The sequence below is a fragment of the Bufo bufo genome, chromosome 6, assembly GCF_905171765.1.
Source record: "Bufo bufo chromosome 6, aBufBuf1.1, whole genome shotgun sequence".
Taxonomy (NCBI): domain Eukaryota; kingdom Metazoa; phylum Chordata; class Amphibia; order Anura; family Bufonidae; genus Bufo; species Bufo bufo.
In genome coordinates this window covers 87,592,660-87,616,920 of record NC_053394.1, presented here as the reverse complement: position 1 = coordinate 87,616,920, position 24,261 = coordinate 87,592,660, and the positions used below count along the sequence as shown (strand labels likewise).

Genomic DNA, 24,261 nt, shown 5'->3' with positions numbered 1-24,261 from the left:
TGTTTATCGTGTCCCCTAGCAACCAACCATAGTAGAGATCTCATTTTAAGTTGTTGTGATTGGCTGCTATGAGCAACAAATATGTTTTTCCTTTTAGTTTCCTTAATCTGTATGATATCATAAAATAGTTAAAAGTGTGGAAAAACTGACAGAAAATCTTCTACATTTATTCATAATTAATTTCAACAAAGCAAAAAAGAAAATCAAAGAAAAACTAAGATGAAGATCTCAAAGCTTTTTATGTTGTATAAGCGAAGTGTATTGTCACTCCAGAGTTCCGGCTTATTACAAAATTAATTACGGTACCTTGTTTAGTTATACAATATAGCCAACAAAATTAATTTGAGATATTGACTGGTTATGCAAACCATGATACTCCAGGGTTGTTTTTATAATACCGATATAAATTAATAATAGAAAAAATCAGAGGTGCATGTCATCTTTATTTCATAAATTACACAGATATTCTATGTTGTGCTCCTCTATAACAACTGATTAGTACTTTTTAGTTGGCAGCTGATTCTGATTTAGAAGTAAAATATAATCACTATTACTTTATCAGAGGAAAACATAATGTATAGAAGCAACAGTATATGAAATATAATGGATATGAATTATTGGCTTCATATTTACTATGTATACTGAATGAGTGCATTTGCAAAATAACTTTTCATGTTGGTCTAATATAGGATAAGTATATACAGTCAGGGGAATTTATCATATGAGGACTATTTTAGGTCAATTTTGCTTTGCATTTACTTTGGTGAAAGCTGGGACAAATCTATCAAACACACACCCCTTGATGTATTTTGGCACATTTTTACATATAGTTACGATTTAAAAAAGACAAACGTCCATCAAGTTCAATCAAGTTCCCACCCACTTTTCAAAAATCACAATATGTTATAAAAAAATATAAAAGTTCCAAATTTTGGTGCAAACTGCATCTTAGGCCTCCTGCACACGACCGTATGGCTTTTTCAGTGTTTTGCGGTCCGTTTTTCACGGATCCGTTGTTCCGTTTTTTGTTTCTGTTGTGTTTCCGTTTCCGTTCCGTTTTTCTGTTCCGTTTTTCCATATGACATATAAAGCATACAGTAATTACATAGATAAAATTGGGCTGGGCATAACATTTTCAATACATGGTTCTTCAAAAAACGGAACGGAAACGGAAGACATACGGATGCATTTCCGTATGTGTTCTGTTTTTTTGCGGACCCATTGACTTGAATGGAGCCACGGAACGTGATTTGCGGGCAATAATAGGACATGTTCTATCTTTAAACGAAACTGAAAAACGGAAATACGGAAACGGAATGCATACGGAGTACATAAAGTTTTTTTTGCGGAACCATTGAAATGAATGGTTCCGTATACGGACCGTATACGGAACGCAAAAAACGTCCAGTAAACGGGGAAAAAAAACGATCGTGAGCAGGAGGCCTTAAGCTAAAATTTGTGACTCATGTAGAACTGTGACATGATACATTCCCCATGTGTGTGTGTCCCACAGTCCAAAAGAGTAGTGTGAAAGTGTTTTTTTTTTTTTTTCCAATTGCATACAGCATGCCATATAAACAACCTCTATCTATGTAAGGCCTCATGCACACGGCTGTTCGCCGGCCGTGGCCTTATTGCTGGCCGCATACAGTGGGTCCACAATACACGGGCACCGACCTTATGCCCACTGCATCATGGATGCTGACCCATTAACTTGACATGCAGTGTAGTGCGGAACGGAAGCATGGATCGGAAGCCCACGGAAGCACTATGGAGTGCTTCCGTGGTGTTTCTGTCAGTGCCTCCGCACCGCAAAAAAATAGAACATGTTCTATTTTTTTTTACGATGTGGACGGATCACAGACTTTTTCAAGTTGAATGGGTCTTCATCCATCCCGGGCCGCTGCACGGATGTTACCCGTACATTGGGGACCTCAAATTGCGGTCCCCAATGCATGGAACGCCCGCACAACGGCCATGTGCATAAGCCCTAAACTTGAGGCTACATGTTTTTGTGGAGATCTGAATGTCAATTGCATTTACTAGGACTGGTGGCAAATATTAAAATCCAGTGATAGTACTTCCTCTAGACTGCCAAAATGCAAACAAGATGTGTATTGTTCTCCAGTGTTGAGGATAGGCCATCAATATCTGACTGGTGGAGGTCTGTCACCCCGCACACCCTCTGGCACTGAAAGGAAACACTGGAGCTACATATTTCCATCTTTGTGTAGTGTATGATGTAGCACTGCTCCCATCCATTCCAAGGGGAGCATCAATGTAGTAACCAGCTCTATCCACTCCACAATGGCTATAGCTATGTGGTTCTGGTGCTTACTTCCGATGTTGGAGCCACTTTGGAACAGTTTATCGGGGGAGGTGCAGAATGTCGGACTTCCACCAATTAGATGTTGATGGCCTATTTAAAGAATAGACCATCAATATAAAAATCCTGGACAACCCCATTAAGAATGTAAAAAGTCCTCTCTACATCCCTAGAGCAGTTATTCTATCACTCATGTCATCCATCATTCCACAGAGGAGAATGGTGGCACCTGATACGGCTAATCATCTGAACTCTCAAAGCCTATCATGTTTAACAGAGCAGTTGCTGGCTACAAAATTTTTATCTAAATGGAATAATGATCTCTAATTGTTAAAGTTCAAAGAGGTTTAAGAATAAAAAGGGTTAACCCTTTAAAGCATTGCAGTATCTAATTCTTCTACGAGTGTTAGAATAAACTTTATTTGATAAGTTATACAGCTGCTTTCTCTACTTTGCCACTCTAATTGCATTATCTTTTTTTTCCACTGTGCCTCCTCAACCTCCTGGTTCATGTCAGCGCGGAGACGTGACTTAGCTATGCCCGAATATTAATTCTACAAAGCTTTAATTAAATACCACAGTCTTCTGTTATCCTGTATTGGAAGACAAGATCTGTACATTTAATGATTAAAATCCATTGCTTCTACAACCTTGGAAATGAAATAGCTGATGTTTTAAATGCAGGCATTGTCAAAGACACCTTGGCATACGTGACATAAGTTCTTAAGGTTTATAGTGCAGTAATGAAAAAGGTTTTAAAAAAACAAATAAATGGCTTGATATTAGCTTCTGTTCCAACCAGGAGCCACATGAGTAGCTGGCACTGTGATGCTGGTCATTTCAGCCAACTTTGCTTCCTTGATTCTATAGCAGTGGATTTTCCTGAGAAAACATGAAACAAAAGTCTAACACATTACTGCAATAGCTCAAAACACTAATCTCTCCATTGTAAGTAACAGGCTTTTATAATCATATTAATGCTGGAGAACAAGCCTGAACAATGAAGATTATAACTACAGTATTCTGGGTTTTGTCAAATGCAAGGCAAACCTATATGATTTGAAGCTGGCACTACTTAGTTTAAGGGGCAACTCTATTTGTCATATATATGTCCACTCTTTGCCTATATTTCTTTTAATTTCTGACCAAGGTTTTTCTCAGTTCATGCTCACATATCCCATCACATACTGTAACACTCACACTTTGCATTGGGGTGGAGATAATAGGATGGGATGGGTTGAAATCCCACTTGTCCCATCTCTGTTCCTCATAATAACGTCAGTGTGTAACATGGATGTACTTAAAAGGTCCCCCTTTAAGAAAAAAGATACACAGTGGCATAATATGCATCTTGTTTACTGACACTTTAAGAGTCTTTGTGGTGCCATCATTCTTTAACATTGCAGAACAAGCAAACCAAACCTTCTATAATTCTGGTAACTGGTTGTCTGGTCTCTGTTTATTTCCCAGGGCCACAGACTATATATTCTCACGCCATGTTTTCAAAAATGCTATGTAGTGTCTGTCTTTCTCTCTTTTACACTCTGCTCTCAAGGGTTATGTCCACTGGTCATAGTTCACTGCCTCTCAGGGGTTCCATCCTCCCATCCATTTTGTCTACATCTAAAGGGTTCTATGACTCGCTTTTTGTCACTTTTCATGAATATCCATATTATATGGTTTCCTACACGTCCCTCCACAGCCACACCCAGTATTCTCATAATGGTACAGTCAGACCACTTCCTAGGTCCTCTCCACACACTCTGCACTCAGTCCATCAGTGCAGAAGCTGTCAGATTAGGGGGACCTGCCTTTCTGAAGGATCCCACTACATCACCCCTCTCACTGTCTACTCCACCCACTTAAGTCTTGTTCAAGACACATTTCGGCCACATCTCAGACTTGTTGCATAACCAGTTCCCACTGTACCCATCTTGCTGGCCCAATAGACAAGCATCGTTCCAAATCCCATCATGACCTAACTGCAGTCTCTCCTATGTTTGAGCATAGTACCACTTACTTATCCCAATACTGATCCCTATACTGGATTGACTATTTTAACAGCCCCCACAGACTCCTCAGACCTAACCACACAAGTTCACAGTATATCTCAGCTGTCACTATTTAGACTGTAGCCTACACAGAACACACATAAGCTCATTAACTACTAGCACAAGCCTATAAGTAGTGAAGCGTCTATATTATTCGTCAAAAAGTGACAGGTACCACGCCCCTTTCATTGTTTACCAAAACCCCTCTCGTCAACACGCCCCTTTCGTCCTCTTGACAGGCCCCCCACCCCTTCGCCTCCTCCCTCCCATTCGCCTCCTCCCTCCCAAATCTGAATAATGCTTGCCTGGACATGTCTAGAGACCACGTTATATTATTATGGTAGATAGCGACCTCCACATCTCCCACCCCCACCCCTTCGCCTCCTACCTCCCAAATATGAATAATGCTTGCCTGGACATGTCTAGAGACCGCGTTATACTATTATGGTAGATAGCTACCTCCACCCAGCCCATATCATTATGATTATGGGTTTATTAAAACATTACATTTGTCAATTTCTCACCTACACCTCAATATTTTATGAATGTATTAATATATTATGAATTAGTCAATCTCTCAGTTGTGACCCATATGTATTTATTAAAACATTATTGAACGAGTGTATGACACACCGCGCATACCACATACAGCCGTCCATACAGCGACATAGGGTAAAAACGTGTCTGGGCAGGGGCTCATGTATTTTGCACTTATATTATTATGGTAAATGCGTGCCTGGACATGTCTAGAGGCCCACACAGCGAGCCCCTTATTGACAGTAAACGAATTGAGCACAAACAAAATAAAAGTTTTAAAAACTTTATTGAGCAGATAAACAACTTGCAGAAAAGCGGCAACGTTACAACACATATATAAATACAAAAAATACGTTTAGCACGGTTACAATATACATTACATTAATAATATCTACACATAATCAGTATTCACACAAAAATACGTTTAGCTGGGTTACAATATACATTACATTAATAATATCTACACATAATCCGTATTCACAAGCTTAACCAAGAAGATTGTAACATTGGCGATGTCCTTCTTTTAGGTAACAGACTACCCTGTCTTATACCCATAGGTGTGGAGGGGGCGGTCAGGAGAGTGCGATTAGGTGTGGCACTTACAGTCGACTCATTCAAGTTTGTTTTTAAACCGTCCAGAATCTCTCTAGTAGATGAATTACCCACAACAGTAGACGGCATATTTATGTCCACCATGGCATGCATAAATGCAACCCAGCCTGGCGGGTTTTAGTTTTTTGCCAGTCTGTGGTTTTGCGTCGCATTGCGCACAAGATCCATCATGTTAGAACCAGGAATAACATCACCCTTATAAATAAATTCACCTTTATCATTCCACGTTGTAACACTGGCATTCTAACATAGTAACATAGTAACATAGTACATAAGGCCGAAAAAAGACATTTGTCCATCCAGTTCGGCCTGTTATCCTGCAAGTTGATCCAGAGGAAGGCAAAAAAACCCTGTGAGGTAAAAGCCAATTTTCCTCACTTTAGGGGAATAAAAAATTCCTTCCCAACTCCAATCAGGCAATCAGAATGACTCCCTGGAACAACGACCCCTCTCTAGTAGCTATAGCCTGTAATATTATTACGCTCTAGAAACACATCCAGGCCCCTCTTGAATTCCTTTATTGTACTCACCATCACCACCTCCTCAGGCAGAGAGTTCCATAGTCTCACTGCTCTTACCGTAAAGAATCCTTTTCTATGTTTGTGTACAAACCTTCTTTCCTCCAGACGCCGAGGATGTCCCCTCGTCACAGTCACAGTCACAGTCCTGGGGATAAATAGATGATGGGATAGATCTCTGTACTGACCCCTGATATATTTATACATAGTAATTAGATCTCCCCTCAGTCGTCTTTTTTCTAACGTGAATAACCCTAATTTTGATAATCTTTCAGGGTACTGTAGTTGCCCCATTCCAGTTATTACTTTAGTTGCCCTCCTCTGGACCCTCTCCAGCTCTGCTATGTCTGCTTTGTTCACTGGAGCCCAACCCTTAACAAAAGTTCAGCATTTTTCTTAAAACGGGGGTTGACATGTGTTACAATTTCAAGGACAGAATCGTATTTATTAGCGGGTGTATTTGGCAGTTGTTGATGATCAGGATCAGATTGGTTAACAAGGTTTAAAGTCGCTAGCTCTTTAGTCTCCTGTTTGGCTAGAACCAAGTATCTTTGAATTATATCGGTGTATCTTTTAATTTTCACATCATCCGGCAAGCCAGAGCTGTGTAAAATACCGTTAATTTCATATGGCCACCTGCTAGTAGATTTAAGGGCTACTACACCAGAGCAACTTCGTTTAAGGTCGGGGTTCTTACCGCCAGCATTGCCGGCTGTGTATATCTAGAAGAGAAATAGTTTAAAAAAGTGAGATTTAGAAGGTTACGCGCATTCTAGGACGTTTACACAGCAGAGACAGGATGTCTAAGAGCTTACTTAACCACCTCCCGACCGCCTAACGCACGGATGCGTCCGGAAGGTGGTTGATTCATTCCTCCTGGACGCATCCGTGCGTCATCTCGCGAGACGCGAGATTTCCTGTGAACGCGCGCACACAGGCGCGCGCGCTCACAGGAACGGAAGGTAAGAGAGTTGATCTCCAGCCTGCCAGCGGCGATCGTTCGCTGGCAGGCTGGAGATGTGATTTTTTTAACCCCTAACAGGTATATTAGACGCTGTTTTGATAACAGCGTCTAATATACCTGCTACCTGGTCCTCTGGTGGTCCCCTTTGTTTGGATCGACCACCAGAGGACACAGGTAGCTCAGTAAAGTAGCACCAAGCACCACTACACTACACTACACCCCCCCCCGTCACTTATTAACCCCTTATTAGCACCTGATCACCCCATATAGACTCCCTGATCACCCCCCTGTCATTGATTACCCCCCTGTCATTGATCAACCCCCTGTAAAGCTCCATTCAGACGTCCGCATGATTTTTACGGATCCACTGATAGATGGATCGGATCCGCAAAACGCATCCGGACGTCTGAATGAAGCCTTACAGGGGCGTGATCAATGACTGTGGTTATCACCCCATATAGACTCCCTGATCACCCCCCTGTCATTGATTACACCCCTGTCATTGATTTCCCCCCTGTAAAGCTCCATTCAGACGTCCGCATGATTTTTACGGATCCACTGATAGATGGATCGGATCCGCAAAACGCATCCGGACGTCTGAATGAAGCCTTACAGGGGCGTGATCAATGACTGTGGTTATCACCCCATATAGACTCCCTGATCACCCCCCTGTCATTGATCACACCCCTGTCATTGATCACCCCCCTGTAAAGCTCCATTCAGACGTCCGCATGATTTTTACGGATGCACTGATAGATGGATCGGATCCGCAAAACGCATCCGGACGTCTGAATGAAGCCTTACAGGGGCATGATCAATGACTGTGGTGATCACCCCATATAGACTCCCTGATCACCCCCCTGTAAAGCTCCATTCAGATGTCCGCATGATTTTTACGGATGCACTGATAGATGGATCCGATCCGCAAAACGCATCCGGACGTCTGAATGAAGCCTTACAGGGGCGTGATCAATGACTGTGGTTATCACCCCATATAGACTCCCTGATCACCCCCCTGTCATTGATTACACCCCTGTCATTGATCAACCCCCTGTAAAGCTCCATTCAGATGTCCGCATGATTTTTACGGATGCACTGATAGATGGATCGGATCCGCAAAACGCATCCGGACGTCTGAATGAAGCCTTACAGGGGCGTGATCAATGACTGTGGTTATCACCCCTGTCATTGATTACACCCCTGTCATTGATCAACCCCCTGTAAAGCTCCATTCAGATGTCCGCATGATTTTTACGGATGCACTGATAGATGGATCCGATCCGCAAAACGCATCCGGACGTCTGAATGAAGCCTTACAGGGGCATGATCAATGACTGTGGTGATCACCCCATATAGACTCCCTGATCACCCCCCTGTAAAGCTCCATTCAGATGTCCGCATGATTTTTACGGATGCACTAATAGATGGATCCGATCCGCAAAACGCATCCGGACGTCTGAATGAAGCCTTACAGGGGCGTGATCAATGACTGTGGTGATCACCCCATATAGACTCCCTGATCACCCCCCTGTCATTGATTACACCCCTGTAAAGCTCCATTCAGACGTCCGCATGATTTTTACGGATCCACTGATAGATGGATCGGATCCGCAAAACGCATCCGGACGTCTGAATGAAGCCTTACAGGGGCATGATCAATGACTGTGGTGATCACCCCATATAGACTCCCTGATCACCCCCCTGTCATTGATCACCCCCCCTGTCATTGATCACCCCCCCTGTCATTGATCACCCCCCCTGTCATTGATCACCCCCCCTGTCATTGATCACCCCCCCTGTCATTGATCACCCCCCTGTCATTGATCACCCCCCCTGTCATTGATCACCCCCCCTGTCATTGATCACCCCCCCTGTCATTGATCACCCCCCCTGTCATTGATCACCCCCCTGTCATTGATCACCCCTCTGTAAGGCTCCATTCAGACATTTTTTTGGCCCAAGTTAGCGGAATTATTTTTTTTTTTTCTTACAAAGTCTCATATTCCACTAACTTGTGTCAAAAAATAAAATCTCACATGAACTCATCATACCCCTCACGGAATCCAAATGCGTAAAATTTTTTAGACATTTATATTCCAGACTTCTTCTCACGCTTTAGGGCCCCTAGAATGCCAGGGCAGTATAAATACCCCACATGTGACCCCATTTCGGAAAGAAGACACCCCCAGGTATTCCGTGAGGGGCATATTGAGTCCATGAAAGATTGAAATTTTTGTCCCAAGTTAGCGGAACGGGAGACTTTGTGAGAAAAAAATTAAAAATATCAATTTCCGCTAACTTGTGCCAAAAATTTTTTTTTTCTATGAACTCGCCATGCCCCTCATTGAATACCTTGGGGTGTCTTCTTTCCAAAATGGGGTCACATGTGGGGTATTTATACTGCCCTGGCATTCTAGGGGCCCCAAAGCGTGAGAAGAAGTCTGGTATCCAAATGTCTAAAAATGCCCTCCTAAAAGGAATTTGGGCACCTTTGCGCATCTAGGCTGCAAAAAAGTGTCACACATCTGGTATCGCCGTACTCAGGAGAAGTTGGGGAATGTGTTTTGGGGTGTCATTTTACATATACCCATGCTGGGTGAGAGAAATATCTTGGTCAAATGCCAACTTTGTATAAAAAAATGGGAAAAGTTGTCTTTTGCCAAGATATTTCTCTCACCCAGCAAGGGTATATGTAAAATGACACCCCAAAACACATTCCCCAACTTCTCCTGAATACGGCGATACCACATGTGTGACACTTTTTTGCAGCCTAGGTGGGCAAAGGGGCCCATATTCCAAAGAGCACCTTTAGGATTTCACAGGTCATTTACCTACTTACCACACATTAGGGCCCCTGGAAAATGCCAGGGCAGTATAACTACCCCACAAGTGACCCCATTTTGGAAAGAAGACACCCCAAGGTATTCCGTGAGGGGCATGGCGAGTTCCTAGAATTTTTTATTTTTTGTCACAAGTTAGTGGAAAATGCTGATTTTTTTTTTTTTTTTTTTTTTTTTATACAAAGTCTCATATTCCACTAACTTGTGACAAAAAATAAAAACTTCCATGAACTCACTATGTCCATCAGCGAATACCTTGGGGTGTCTTCTTTCCAAAATGGGGTCACTTGTGGGGTAGTTATACTGCCCTGGCATTCTAGTGGCCCAAATGTGTGGTAAGGAGTTTGAAATCAAATTCTGTAATAAATGACCTGTGAAATCCGAAAGGTGCTCTTTGGAATATGGGCCCCTTTGCCCACCTAGGCTGCAAAAAAGTGTCACACATCTGGTATCTCCGTACTCAGGAGAAGGTGGGGAATGTGTTTTGGGGTGTCATTTTACATATACCCCTGCTGGGTGAGAGAAATATCTTGGCAAAAGACAACTTTTCCCATTTTTTTATACAAAGTTGGCATTTGACCAAGATATTTCTCTCACCCAGCATGGGTATATGTAAAAAGACACCCCAAAACACATTCCCCAACTTCTACTGAATACGGAGATACCAGATGTGTGACACTTTTTTGCAGCCTAGGTGGGCAAAGGGGCCCATATTCCAAAGAGCACCTTTCGGATTTCACAGGTCAATTTTTACAGAATTTGATTTCAAACTCCTTACCACACATTTGGGCCCCTAGAATGCCAGGGCAGTATAACTACCCCACAAGTGACCCCATTTTGGAAAGAAGAGACCCCAAGGTATTCGCTGATGGGCATAGTGAGTTCATGGAAGTTTTTATTTTTTGTCACAAGTTAGTGGAATATGAGACTTTGTATGAAAAAAAAAAAAAAAAAAAAAAATCATCATTTTCCACTAACTTGTGACAAAAAATAAAAAATTCTAGGAACTCGCCATGCCCCTCACGGAATACCTTGGGGTGTCTTCTTTCCAAAATGGGGTCACTTGTGGGGTAGTTATACTGCCCTGGCATTCTAGGGGCCCAAATGTGTGGTAAGGAGTTTGAAATCAAATTCAGTAAAAAATGACGAGTGAAATCCGAAAGGTGCTCTTTGGAATATGGGCCCCTTTGCCCACCTAGGCTGCAAAAAAGTGTCACACATCTGGTATCTCCGTACTCAGGAGAAGGTGGGGAATGTGTTTTGGGGTGTCATTTTATATATACCCATGCTGGGTGAGAGAAATATCTTGGCAAAAGACAACTTTTCCCATTTTTTTATACAAAGTTGTCATTTGACCAAGATATTTATCTCACCCAGCATGGGTATATGTAAAAAGACACCCCAAAACACATTCCTCAACTTCTCCTGAGTACGGCAATACCAGATGTGTGACACTTTTTTGCAGCCTAGGTGGGCAAAGGGGCCCATATTCCAAAGAGCACCTTTCGGATTTCACAGGTCATTTTTTACTGAATTTGATTTCAAACTCCTTACCACACATTTGGGCCCCTAGAATGCCAGGGCAGTATAACTACCCCACAAGTGACCCCATTTTGGAAAGAAGAGACCCCAAGGTATTTCGTGATGGGCATAGTGAGTTCATAGAACTTTTTATTTTTTGTCACAAGTTAGTGGAATATGAGACTTTGTAAGAAAAAAAAAAAAAAAAAAAAAAATCATCATTTTCCGCTAACTTGTGACAAAAAATAAAAAGTTCTATGAACTCACTATGCCCATCAGCGAATACCTTAGGGTGTGTACTTTCAGAAATGGGGTCATTTGTGGGGTGTTTGTACTGTCTGGGCATTGTAGAACCTCAGGAAACATGACAGGTGCTCAGAAAGTCAGAGCTGCTTCAAAAAGCGGAAATTCACATTTTTGTACCATAGTTTGTAAACGCTATAACTTTTACCCAAACCATTTTTTTTCTACCCAAACATTTTTTTTTTATCAAAGACATGTAGAACTATAAATTTAGAGCAAAATTTCTATATGGATGTCGTTTTTTTTGCAAAATTTTACAACTGAAAGTGAAAAATGTCATTTTTTTGCAAAAAAATCGTTAAATTTCGATTAATAACAAAAAAAGTAAAAATGTCAGCAGCAATGAAATACCACCAAATGAAAGCTCTATTAGTGAGAAGAAAAGGAGGTAAAATTCATTTGGGTGGTAAGTTGCATGACCGAGCAATAAACGGTGAAAGTAGTGTAGGTCAGAAGTGTAAAAAGTGGCCTGGTCTTTCAGGGTGTTTAAGCACTGGGGGCTGAGGTGGTTAAAAACGCTTGTAAAAGCGACATCTGTCAGAAAATCTATTTTGCGCCATGCGAGCGATGATTTAATAGCCGCCATAGGTGAGATCGCCTTAAACATCCTAAAAGGACGAATTCCGCTAAAGGAACGTCAGAAAAAGATACTAAAGAAGTGGCGTAAGGCTATAAGGCGGCTGTGTGATAAAACAATCCCCATAATGAAAAAGAAGCGCTTAGCGAATCAGACAGGTGGTTTCATAGGACCGCTATTGGGGTTTGCAATTCCATTAATAACGAGTTTGCTTTTTAACAAATAATGGATCATGCGGAGAAAATGTACTTGGTTCCAAAACACGAGCTCAAGAGGATGAGTCAGGTCTTTAAACCGCCGACCGGTGTAAGGCAGAGCGTGATACAACGCTTGGATGATGAAATTAACGGTATTTTACACAGCTCTGGCTTGCCGGATGATGTGAAAATTAAAAGATACACCGATATAATTCAAAGATACTTGGTTCTAGCCAAACAGGAGACTAAAGAGCTAGCGACTTTAAACCTTGTTAACCAATCTGATCCTGATCATCAACAACTGCCAAATACACCCGCTAATAAATATGATTCTGTCCTTGAAATTGTAACACATGTCAACCCCCGTTTTAAGAAAAATTAGGAACTTTTGTTAAGCAGGTTGAAGCAGAATTCCAGTGTTACAACGTGGAATGATAAAGGTGAATTTATTTATAAGGGTGATGTTATTCCTGGTTCTAACATGATGGATCTTGTGCGCAATGCGACGCAAAACCACAGACTGCCAAAAAACAAAAACCCGCCAGGCTATCTACCATAATAATATAACGTGGTCTCTAGACATGTCCAGGCTTGCATTATTCAGATTTGGGAGGGAGGCGGCGAATGGGAGGGAGGAGGCGAAGGGGTGGGGATGGGGGGCCTGTTAAGAGGACGAAAGGGGCGTGGCGAGAAGGGTTTTGGTAAACAATGAAAGGGGCGTGGTACCTGTCACTTTTTGACGAATAATATAGACGCTTCACTACCCCTTTAAGCTCCCAGACACCTTAGGATCAATTGTGAGCTCTTTTAACCAGTGAATTGCACTTTAGACATTACTTGGCAAAGTAGCCATACTGGATTCTCTATCAACCAGGGTAGTCCTGCGCAATTGCCCTTAGGCTTGTGTCACAATCTCCAATATCCAGCCACCACCACTTCCCTGTTTAAAAGGACTCAGCCTATATTTTACACAGGCCAACCAAACTCCAGTATGTCACGTTGCATGGTTAGAACTGATACACACGACTATGCTCAGTCTGGGAAACACGGCCTGGGAAACACGATGTGTCAGCCTCATCTCTTGAACCAGCCATAGCTCCCCTGACCTGAACTGACTGCACAATAAAACACTATGATACAGTCAGCTCAGGTCAGGGGAGCAACGGTCAGTCTGGTAGAGCGTCTGACACATGGGCCATGTTTCCCAGACTGGGAACGGTCATATGAATCAGCCCTTAGTCTGTCAAATGCTCTTCTATAGGATCTGACTGTTGATGCTTCAGCCTGCTTTCTAGAGGGTAAAAACCTAAGGGTAGTGTATAACATGTCCCTTTCACAGCAGTGACACCTGGTACCAGCAATGAACATTTCCACCGCAACGTATCAGCAATATATATAGCAGTTCAGATGGCCTGTAAAGCAAAGGCAAAATATATTTACAGAAATATTTACAGTGCAACATAGCACATATACATGTTATGCCAATAAATTAAAACACTTCAAACTAAAGAAACAACTGTAAAAGGATAATGTTGCAGTCCAGAGGCTGCAAGGATCAATGTCTATTTTGCATATTTTCCCATATGGATGGTCTACCTGTTGCCAAAGACAGGAGGAGTACAATTACTGCAATGTTGCTGAAAAAGATACTTGCTGTTACAAAAGTAACTCTAATGTAATTTGAAATAGAAAGGCCAATGATTCCCAAAATTTATCAAAACAGGAAAACATTTCTAAGATGCATCTCATACACTCAACAACTTGTCTGTGTGCATTTTCTTTCAGTATTTTAGAACGTTATGTCCAAGACCAAATCCCAGGAGCGGCAGTTGTAGTGGAATCGATTGGAGCCAGAAGGTTCGGAGAAGGTTTTTCAGAAGAGGACTACACTCAGTGTGACCTGATGATTTATGCTGTTGATCCACAAACTAACCGAGCAATATCCCGTAATGAACTTTTTAAGTAAGTGTACACTGAACACCTATTTAAATATTAGCAAACTGTCAGCAAATCTTGCATAAATCAATAGTACATGTGAATATAAGAAACATTGTAATATGTCTTATCAGAGAAAATGTTTCTTTCTACCACCTTAGACCCTCCTAATCTAATATTCTCTGTTAAATCCATCCTGAGAGACAGTTTTTAGGTCACTGAAGGATCAGATTACATGTGGACCATAGAAGTAATTGGAAAGGGGAGGGGGTAGGAGTAGGGAGGAAGTGCAGAAGGACAGACACAGACTTGCTGTCCATGGAAGTTTATAGTGAGAGGAGGGCTAAGAGGAGGAATGAGCTGCTGGAGGATAAAGAGGCATTTTTCTCTGAAGTTTCTTATATTCCCCTTCACTATTAATTTATGCAAACTATGTTGAAAGTAAAGTGACAATTTAAATAACAAATGAAATAAGTTTATTTAAAAAAATATTCTTGTAAGACATGAAAATAACAAGAAGAATAGATGAGAGAATGAAAAAATAATAATAAGTGCAAGGATGAAACAGCACCTCTGTGACAATAGAAGACCACACTATCTAACTTAAAGTTCCTGTCACTGTGCCCTTAGAGAGAAAGTATATTTTCACAATGTCTTATTGATGAAGAATTGAGGCATGGCATTTCCTCTTAGTGAAAGCAGCTGCAACTTGTCATGTGATAAGAGAAGGTGAGAGTTCACCTGAGGCTCCTGCTGTGACGAGAACAGCAAGTCATTTGTTATAAAACATTCTAGGTTGTTTCAAAGAAAACTGGGCAACAAAAGGGCATGTCTACAAATACCAACCATCATTCATGTGACTATTATCATGCCATAAATTTGATTGTCAGAAAAAATAAATAAACATTGCCTAATACTAATTCCTTTACACCAACAAAACAACTTCTGTGATGTCTCTCTAAGATTGGGTTTTCACATTCAGGTTTTTTTATGTAGTTTTTGAAGACAAAGAAAAGGTGAAAAAAAAAAAAGAAAAGAAGAGAACGCTTGTTCTTTTATTTATGTGTCCTTTCTTTTTGACCTATTCCTGGCGTTGGCTTCAAACACTGCACTAAAAAAAGTTAATGTAGAGAACCAACCTAAAATAAAGATATTGTAATTATAACTAAAAATAAAAGTTAGTCATAGAAAATCATTGCAGTAATTGCTCAGCATTAGGCTACATGCACACGACCGTTGTATATTTTGTGGTCCGCAAATTGGGGATCCGCAAAACATGGATGGCATCCATGTGCATTCTGCAATTTGCAGAACGGCATGGACAGCCATTAATATAACTGCCTATTCTTGTCCGCTAAAAGGACAAGAATAGGAAAGGTTATAATTTTTTGGTGGACCACGGAACGGAGCAACGGATGCGGACAGCACACGGAGTGCTGTCCGCATCTTTTGCGGCCTCATTGAAGTGAATGGGTCCGCATCCAAGCGGCTCGGATGTGGACCAAAACAACGTTCGTGTGCATGAGGCCCTAACCTGTGTTAACACTTGTGAATAACAAGTCTGGATAAAATTATTTTGACCTATGTAATATTAAAGGATAGCCTGTTTTAGTGATTTGTCAGCAGTAATGATGAACACTTGGCCTAGTGTTGAAAGATGCTGCCAAAATTTCTGCCCGCACACTGCTTCACTGTATATAATTGGCAATTTAGAATCAATCACTTTTTGAGAGCAATTCCTGACAATGGACAAACATCATGAGCCTGCAGGAAGTAAGCTATTTCCTCTGTATTTTTTTAACGTCTTATGTATTATAGTTATTGGTTTTGGTCTTGGACTTCTGGCTTTGTGTTAGTCATCCAGACCATGAAAAGGGTTAATGCATCTTGCATTAAATTTTAGTCATTAATTAAATCTAAGTCTGTAGAAGAAAAATTATAGGTTTGTTCCCTTTTTAATGTTGTATCTGTTTATTTTAATTTTATAAACTTTTCTGGTGGAGGACACATTGAGGCATACACTTCCCTTTCTATATTGTCCTTCTGGCCTCTCGGCCACCCTCTGTGTGAAACTACAATCGAGCCCTATTCAAGTAAATGGGGCAATGTTGTAGTACCTTGTACATTGAGTGGCCAGGTGCTGTGCGAGAAAAATGCCAAAGGGACTTCTGTCCCTTCGTTCTCGAGATCAACAGTGGTTACAGAGGCTGGACCTCCAACTACAATACTATCAGTAAGTAAGCTTTGCTTTATTTTAGTGAGTAAACATCTTAGTGAGTCTGTCAGCAAAACCATTGCTAGCACTAAAGAGAGGATGGGGAGAGCAGGACAACATACCATTTGTGGAGATTTATCATCAGGAGTAGTGTGAATATTAACTTTTAGTCTCTTAGGCACTGTTCCAGCAAGTGTCCAGAAGGTGGAGCTTCACTGTGAAGTGCTCTCAGCATTGACCTGCTTCACAGTCCCTCTCATCTGTTCTGAGTCAAAGCTGTGGCATTCAACCAGAAGAACACTAATGAACAGAGTGAAAGGGCTGTGAGGCAACTCACAAAAATTCTCTGGGGGATATTAATTTTTCATTCTGCCATCTATCCCTGTATTTCTCCTTGTTAAAGCAGGAATAATTATTTGTTCACTTCAGAATAAAAAACTTAAATCTTCTAGTGAATCTTGTGAGGAGTATCAGAACTTCTAAAATGACTCTCTAAGGGGACGGTCATGCGGGATGGATGCACTGTGGATTCTCTGTACCAGAAAATCTGTAGCATAATATAGCTACAGTTAAGAAAATGTCATACACATGCTGCAGAAAATTCCCTTGGAATCCTCATGTAATTTCAATAGCAGTATGGCTTTTGAATCCACAGCATGCAATGCAGAGGGTGAAATCTGCGGCAAATGGTCAACATATATGTAAAGAATTCAACAACAATATCTGTACCATGCCATATGGATTTTGCTGCTGTAGAATTCCAGCATATGCACAGTGGATTTTCCTCTGCGGAATATATGAAGCATATACATCCACCGGGGTCCTATAATTTGCAATGATACAAAAAGTCACAGCAAGTTTACATCTGAAAGAATGATTTGGGTTGACCTACTGTAACTTACACAGTTCTGAGGTGAAGCCATTAGGGATGGTATGTTAGATCTGGAACAAGCAGTTCATCTTCAAACATCTCCTGCAAAGAACAGCAGGATGCAAGCCATTGATAACAGTGTGAAAGACTCATCTAAAGCCATAGCAAATGTTTGATAGAAATTTTTACTGCTAAAGTTAATGCAATTTTATTATGATGGTAAATTGTCTTCTCTTGGTCTAATACTACATCAGTAGTGATGTCCCGAACTATTCGCCGGCGAACATAGCTCGTTCGCCGCGGCGGGCGAATATATGCGATGTTCGGTCCGCCCCCTATGCATCATCATTGAGCAAACTTTGACCCTGTACCTCACAGTCAGCAGACACATTCCAGTCAATCAGCATACCCTCCCTCCCAGACCCTCCCACCTCCTATCAAAAAGCAAGGACAGCATCCATCTTAGATTTATTCTGAAGCTGCAGTGTCACAAATTTGACTAAGTTGTAATCGCAATGCGATTAATACAGGTTATGTTAATCGCATTGCGAATTCAACTTAGAGCTGGGTTCCTAATGGTTGTATTGCTAGAATATAACGAAGATTGAGAATATAGTGCTATATTCGTTGTATTCGTCAATTCTAGCAATACAACCATTAGGAACTTAGCTCTAAGTTGAATTCGCAGTGCGATTAATGCAGGTTATATTAATCTCATTGCGAATTCAACTTACCACACTCTGCGTCAACTACGTAATTTTCCATGGGAGTTTTGCCATGGATCCCCCTCCGGCATGCCACAGTCCAGGTGTTAGTCCCCTTGAAACAACTTTTCCATCACTATTGTAGCCAGAAAGAGTCCCTGTGGGTTTTAAAATTCGCCTCTATATTGAAGTCTATGGCGGTTCGCCCAGTTCGCCCGTTCGCGAACATTCGCGGAAGTTCGCATTCACCGTTCGCGAACGAAAAATTTTATGTTCGCGACATATCTATACATCAGTAGTCAGTATTAGAGGTGATATTACGTCACCTGACTAATATACCCAATTGCTAGATTCTAAAATGGTCTAAAATGTGACCATATTGAAAGTCTACTGTATAATTCAAAGACCTTGTATTTGGAGATTATTTATTAGTAATTAGGACTTGCAGTTATACAATTGCATTTATGGTGAAGTAAAGCTGATTTGTCTGTGCTGTAGTGACATCTAGTGTCCAACTCGTTTAGGATTACATGTAATATTGTATGAGGATGAAAGTTTCTGGTCAGTAGTAGATGAAGAAGTCACTTGAGAGTAATACAAAAAAAGAGTTAAAAACAATTAATATCCAAAATACATCTAACACTATTCCACTTTTTATCATTTTTCCTTACACAGATTTTTAGATGGCAAAGTTCTCGACATAAATAAAGAGTTCCAGAACTATATTGGCCTTGGAGGGCGTATCTTGGAGATCCGGACCCCGGATGTAGTAGCCAATGTTAAGAAGCAAGCTCAAGCTGTAGGCTACACGGAAGGAGCTTTGCTTGCACTGGCTATTATTATCATCCTCTGCTGTATACCAGCGATATTAATTGTGATGGTCAGCTACAAACAGTAAGTAGATGGTTGTTGTTACAATGTGCATGAATAGTTTGTGTGAAACTATTGTGTGTGGGCTGACACCTGGTACCCCCACCCATCAGCTGTTTGAGGAGACCAGTGAGTACCTTGATCTTCTTGCAGCTTACCAAGCACATCACGGTCCTTTGGATAGTGGTCATACTTCGTATTGCAGATCAGGCTCATTCACGTGAATGTGACTATTGACCGGAGTGCAGTGGTCTCTTCCCACAGCTGATCGGCGGCAGTGTCAGGAGTTGGACCTCCAACGATCTGATTTTGGTGACCTATCATAAAAATAGATCAATAATATAAAGATCTTGGACAACCTCTTTAAATAGACTTCTAAGTGGAAGAATATATATGGGTGCATATATTGTGGCTCAAAAGGTCTCTTTGTCATATGAGGAGACTAGGGATGAAACGATTACTCTATTAAATCGAGTAATTTGACACAAAAAAATCCAAGAAGCAAATTTCTTGCATCGAAGATTTGTTTGTGTCATGTGACCACGGAGCTATTACTCCCACTCCGTGGTCTCCCGCGGCACTTGGAATACCCACCTTTCCAGCAGGGGGCCTCCGGACACTTCACAGCACATCCATGGTCCTGCGCTGCACTGACCTCCTGACGCCGTGACTTGACGCGCTGTGTGATGTCAAGCGCTGAGCAGCGTGGAATGATGGAGTGTCGGCGGTGCCCCTGCTAGAAAGGTAAGTTGGTGAAACCGAGGGGGTGGGGAGCGACTAAGGCCGGGCGTCCGGAGTGCACAGCGTCATAGCAACCAATGACGCTTTGCAATCCGGGTGTCAGGAGGAGCAGAGACTATGGCACAACGAGGGAGAGCTAATGGCACAAGGGGGGAGATCTGATGACTTAATGGGGGGAGAGATGATGGCACAATGGGGGGAGAGATGATAGCACAAGGGGAGAGAGATGATGGCACAATGGGGGGGAGATCTGATGGCACAATGGGGGGAGAGATGATGGCACAAGGGGCAGAGCTGATGGCACAAGGGGGCAGAGCTGATGGCACAAGGGGGCAGAGCTGATGGCACAAGGGGGCAGAGCTTATGGCACAAAGGGGGAGAGCTGATGGCACAAGGGGAGGAGCTGATGACACAAGGGGGGGACAGATGATGGCACAAATGGGGAGAGCTGATGGCACAATGGGGGGAGAGCTGATGGCACAAGGGGCAGAGCTGATGGCACAAGGGGGCAGAGCTGATGGCACAAGGGGGCAGAGCTGATGGCACAAGGGGCAGAGCTGATGGCACAAGGGGGCAGAGCTGATGGCACAAGGGGGCAGAGCTGATGGCACAAAGGGGGAGAGCTGATGGCACAAGGGGGAGAGATGATGGCACAAGGGGGGTGAGATGATGGCACTGGGGGAGTAAAGCTGATGGCTATGGGGTGGGGGAGAGCTGATGGCACTGGGGTGGGGGAATGCTGATGGCACTGGTTGGGGAGAGCTAATGACACTGGGGGAGTGGAGCTTATGGCACTGGTTGGGGAGAGATGATGGCACTGGGGGAGTGGAGCTGATGGCACTGGAGTGGGTGGGGAGAGCTAAAGGCACTGGGTGGGGGGAGCTAAAGGCACTGGGGTGGGGGAGAGATGATGAGACTGGGGTGGGGAAGAGCTGATGGCACTTGGTGGGAGAGAGCTAATGGCACTGGGGTGGAGGATAGTTGATGGCACAGGGGAAAGCTGATGGCACAGTGGGAAACAAAGGGTGTTGGGGACTAATGGCATGGGGTCTTATAAGTTATTATAAAGGAAAACAGTCTATTAATTCATTTTTTCTTATTAGATTACTCGATTAATCGTAAATAAATAATCAATAGAATACTCGATTACTAAAATAATCGTTTAATGCAGCCCTAAAGGAGACCATTGCTACAAAGGGTTACATGTTGTTGTATTGGGGCCTCTGGACCTCTATAGCGATAGTTTTATGTTTTTTCTTCATAATCTAGCAGGAATTAAATGACTGTAAGTTCCCTAACCTGATAAAGACTGATGTTTTATCACTGCTCTAGAAATTCTTAAAGACACCGAAGTCTCATCTCACTTAAGCACCAAGTGGAATAATGAATGTCCTGAATGTGCCCTTCGGGATAATGTTAATACCACACCAAATATGAACAATTTACACTATTGTACAAAATGTTCTTCTGTGACCTTTTATGAGCCCTAATCATACTCAATCACACACTGTGCATGAGAGCAGTTACATTATACTCAATGCTACACTGGTGATAACGAGTCAGCAAGATATCAACGTACATTTCCCAATCATAGATAGGTTAACTATCCATAATTACCAAATTATCATGACAGTAGGAAATTACTACATTTCAGAGTGGATCTCTATACAAAATGTGCTTTCCTTTATGGAACATCTGCATATTTAAATTACAATTATCCTCACATTATATTGGATCTAAGCACCAAAGAACCATCTTTAAATATGATGTATGACCAGTCAAGGCCAACTTGTGTTTCAGAGTGCAGGGGCACCCACTGAGTACTAAAGAAAAAGTCAAGAGAATTTCATGTTAAACTGCATTTGTCGCATGCAATCCAATGAATAACATAAAAAATGCAACTTGACAATATATTCATAACTAAGCTATAATTAACCCCATGCCTCACATGGATTCCATTAATTGCTTGATCTGCTATTTTCTCTTTATTGATCTGCTAGATTATCTTAAGTAACTGGCACAGCTTCTAACAGTAAATATAGCTGATGGCAGCTGAAGGATGGAACTGAGCATGTGTGACCACCTTAGTGAGGTAGACGGAAATATAAAGAAAAGAATAAACAGCAGATGGTGCTATACATATACATTTTGTTGAATAACTTGTCAGCTATGCAAAACTTTTAATTGCAGTCAATTACAAAAATATTCAGATCCAGGGGCTGGTTTGAAAAATTATATTGTTTTGTAGGACATACGCTTTAAAGGAAAATTCTGGCTTTAAAATATCCTCAGGATAGGCCATCAATATTAGTTTGGTGAAAGTTTTAATCTCAACACCCATGCAGTTTAAAGGGGTGGCGAAATATGTGCTTACCTTTACACTCTCTACATAGTAGTAGGGGTGGAGGAATTACAGCTTCATCCCATTCACTTACATCATGAATGAAGCACAGAAAATACACTGGACATGTGTAAAAGAAGCTCATCCGTAGGTCCCTTCAGCAGAACAGGACCCATACATTAGAACAGTGGTTCTCAACCTTTCTAAAGCCGTGACCCCTTAATACAGTTCCTCATGTTGTGGTGACCCCCAACCATTACATTTTTTTCCTTGCTACGTCATAACTAATTTTGCTACTGTTATGATGACCCACCAAAAACACGCACAGACACCAATACACCAAATGTTAATTCAAATACACAAGTATTCATTCATAACCACAGAACTTTAGCATAAATACAAAATATTTGTAAACCAAATAAATAACTTTAAAATAAATAATAAACAACAAATACCCCCTAAAAAATAAATCAGTGGTGCGCACAGTACCCCTCAAATAAATACAGTAACTCAGTGGTGCTCACAGTACCCCCCCCCCCCAAAAAAAAATTAAATAAAAATCAGTGGTGCTCAGGGTACCCCTCAAATAAATAAATCAGTGGAGTTTCAAGTCCCCCCCAAATAAATAAATCAGCGGTGCTCAGGGTACCCCCAAATAAATAAATCAGTGGTGCATCAGGTTTCCCCCAAATAAATAAATCAATGGTGCTCAGGATCCCCCATATATATAAATCAGAAGTGCTCAGGGTCCCCCAAATAAATAAATCAGCGGTGCTTCAGGTCCCCCCCCCCAAATAAATAAATCAATGGTGCTCAGGGTCCCCCAAATAAATAAATCAGCGGTGCTTCATGTCCCCCCAAATAAATTAAGCCTTGCTCAGCCAAATAATTAAAATAAAATTAGCCAGGCTCAGCCAGGCTCTATTAAATCATTGGTGGCAGTGGTGCTCAGCGGCGGTGTCATTAACTAAAAAACTCGGACCTCAGCAGACAGGCCGTCCAGACGTCAGGCTCCTTCAAGCACAGGCAGTGATAGGACATCACTTCCTGTGCGCGAGGATAAGGGGCCGCTGCCGTTGTGCGGGCGACCCACAATAGGAAGCCTCAGGCGACCCCCCGGAAAGGGCCGATCGACCCCCAAAGGGGTCGCGACCCCTAGGTTGAGAACCGCTGCATTAGAATATTAAGCGTTGTATGATTGTCTTAGTAACTCTACCACCCAGAATGTATATTTTCACAATTGATGAGAAATCGTAAGGAGATGAACATTGTAGAGACACTTTAAGGGGACAGTAGTACTTACCATCTCAGCATTCTTGGCAATGGGCCTTCTGAACAATACTTGTACCAAGTCTATTTAAGCTCTCTATCCATAGACCCCAGGTCTGGTCTTGGCCACATTCTACAGTTGGCACTTGACATTTAACATTATTATCAACGCTGGAGCGTGGTCATGGATAGCTTGCCTAATCTCTTTTACAATGAATTCTCAATGAATTACACCCCTGATGCATATGATGAAATAGATGCTTTAATTGCATTTTCACTCCATATATTTCAATTGAGCTTGCATGCCATTAGCAGCGGAGAGCGGTGCTTTCAGTAATCATCTGAGCGTTACCAAGGAACAATAACTCTTATTATGGAAAGAAGGGGCTTTACAAACTCAGTGCGCAAGTCAAAGCAAGAAGGCGATTATGAAAACGTATTAGGAATCTATGGCAGGACACATGGCATTGTATTTAGCCAAGAGTGTAATTGTGCTTCGGTATTATGCAAGGCCCCCTTAATTTGCTTCAAGTAGGCAGCTGAACCATAAAGCTGCTGTAATTAAGTTATTATGCCATTACCTAAGTCATTTGATAAGAAAGTCCTGTGAATGTTAATGATGGAGTAAGAAACTTTTCTAATTTCTAACATATTCTCTCTTTTTCCCCCACTGCTTTCTTTCATCAACCTCCGGAACAGGTTTAAAGAGTAAGTTCATTATCTTCAGTGTGACACGGCCGTATATGTCTTAACATTGTAGAATGACACGCTAGCATCCATTCTGTCTGAAGGAATATCTTATTCGAGCATTGAATCCAGTGCTTTTAATTTTCTTCATAGTAGAATAGTATGTGTTAGCAGGATCGTTG

The 24,261-nt window shown here is 41.8% G+C and overlaps 1 protein-coding gene across 1 annotated transcript in view; it reads left to right on the top strand.

Moving 5' to 3' along the window:
• PCDH15 (protocadherin related 15) overlaps positions 1-24,261 on the top strand; it is a 1,608,479-nt gene that overhangs the window by 1,439,556 nt on the left and 144,662 nt on the right. Inside the window, exons 28-30 of the mRNA XM_040438316.1 lie at positions 14,232-14,408; positions 18,847-19,065; positions 24,092-24,100. Coding sequence (XP_040294250.1) covers positions 14,232-14,408; positions 18,847-19,065; positions 24,092-24,100 — 405 coding nt within the window. The remainder of the gene's footprint in view (positions 1-14,231; positions 14,409-18,846; positions 19,066-24,091; positions 24,101-24,261) is intronic.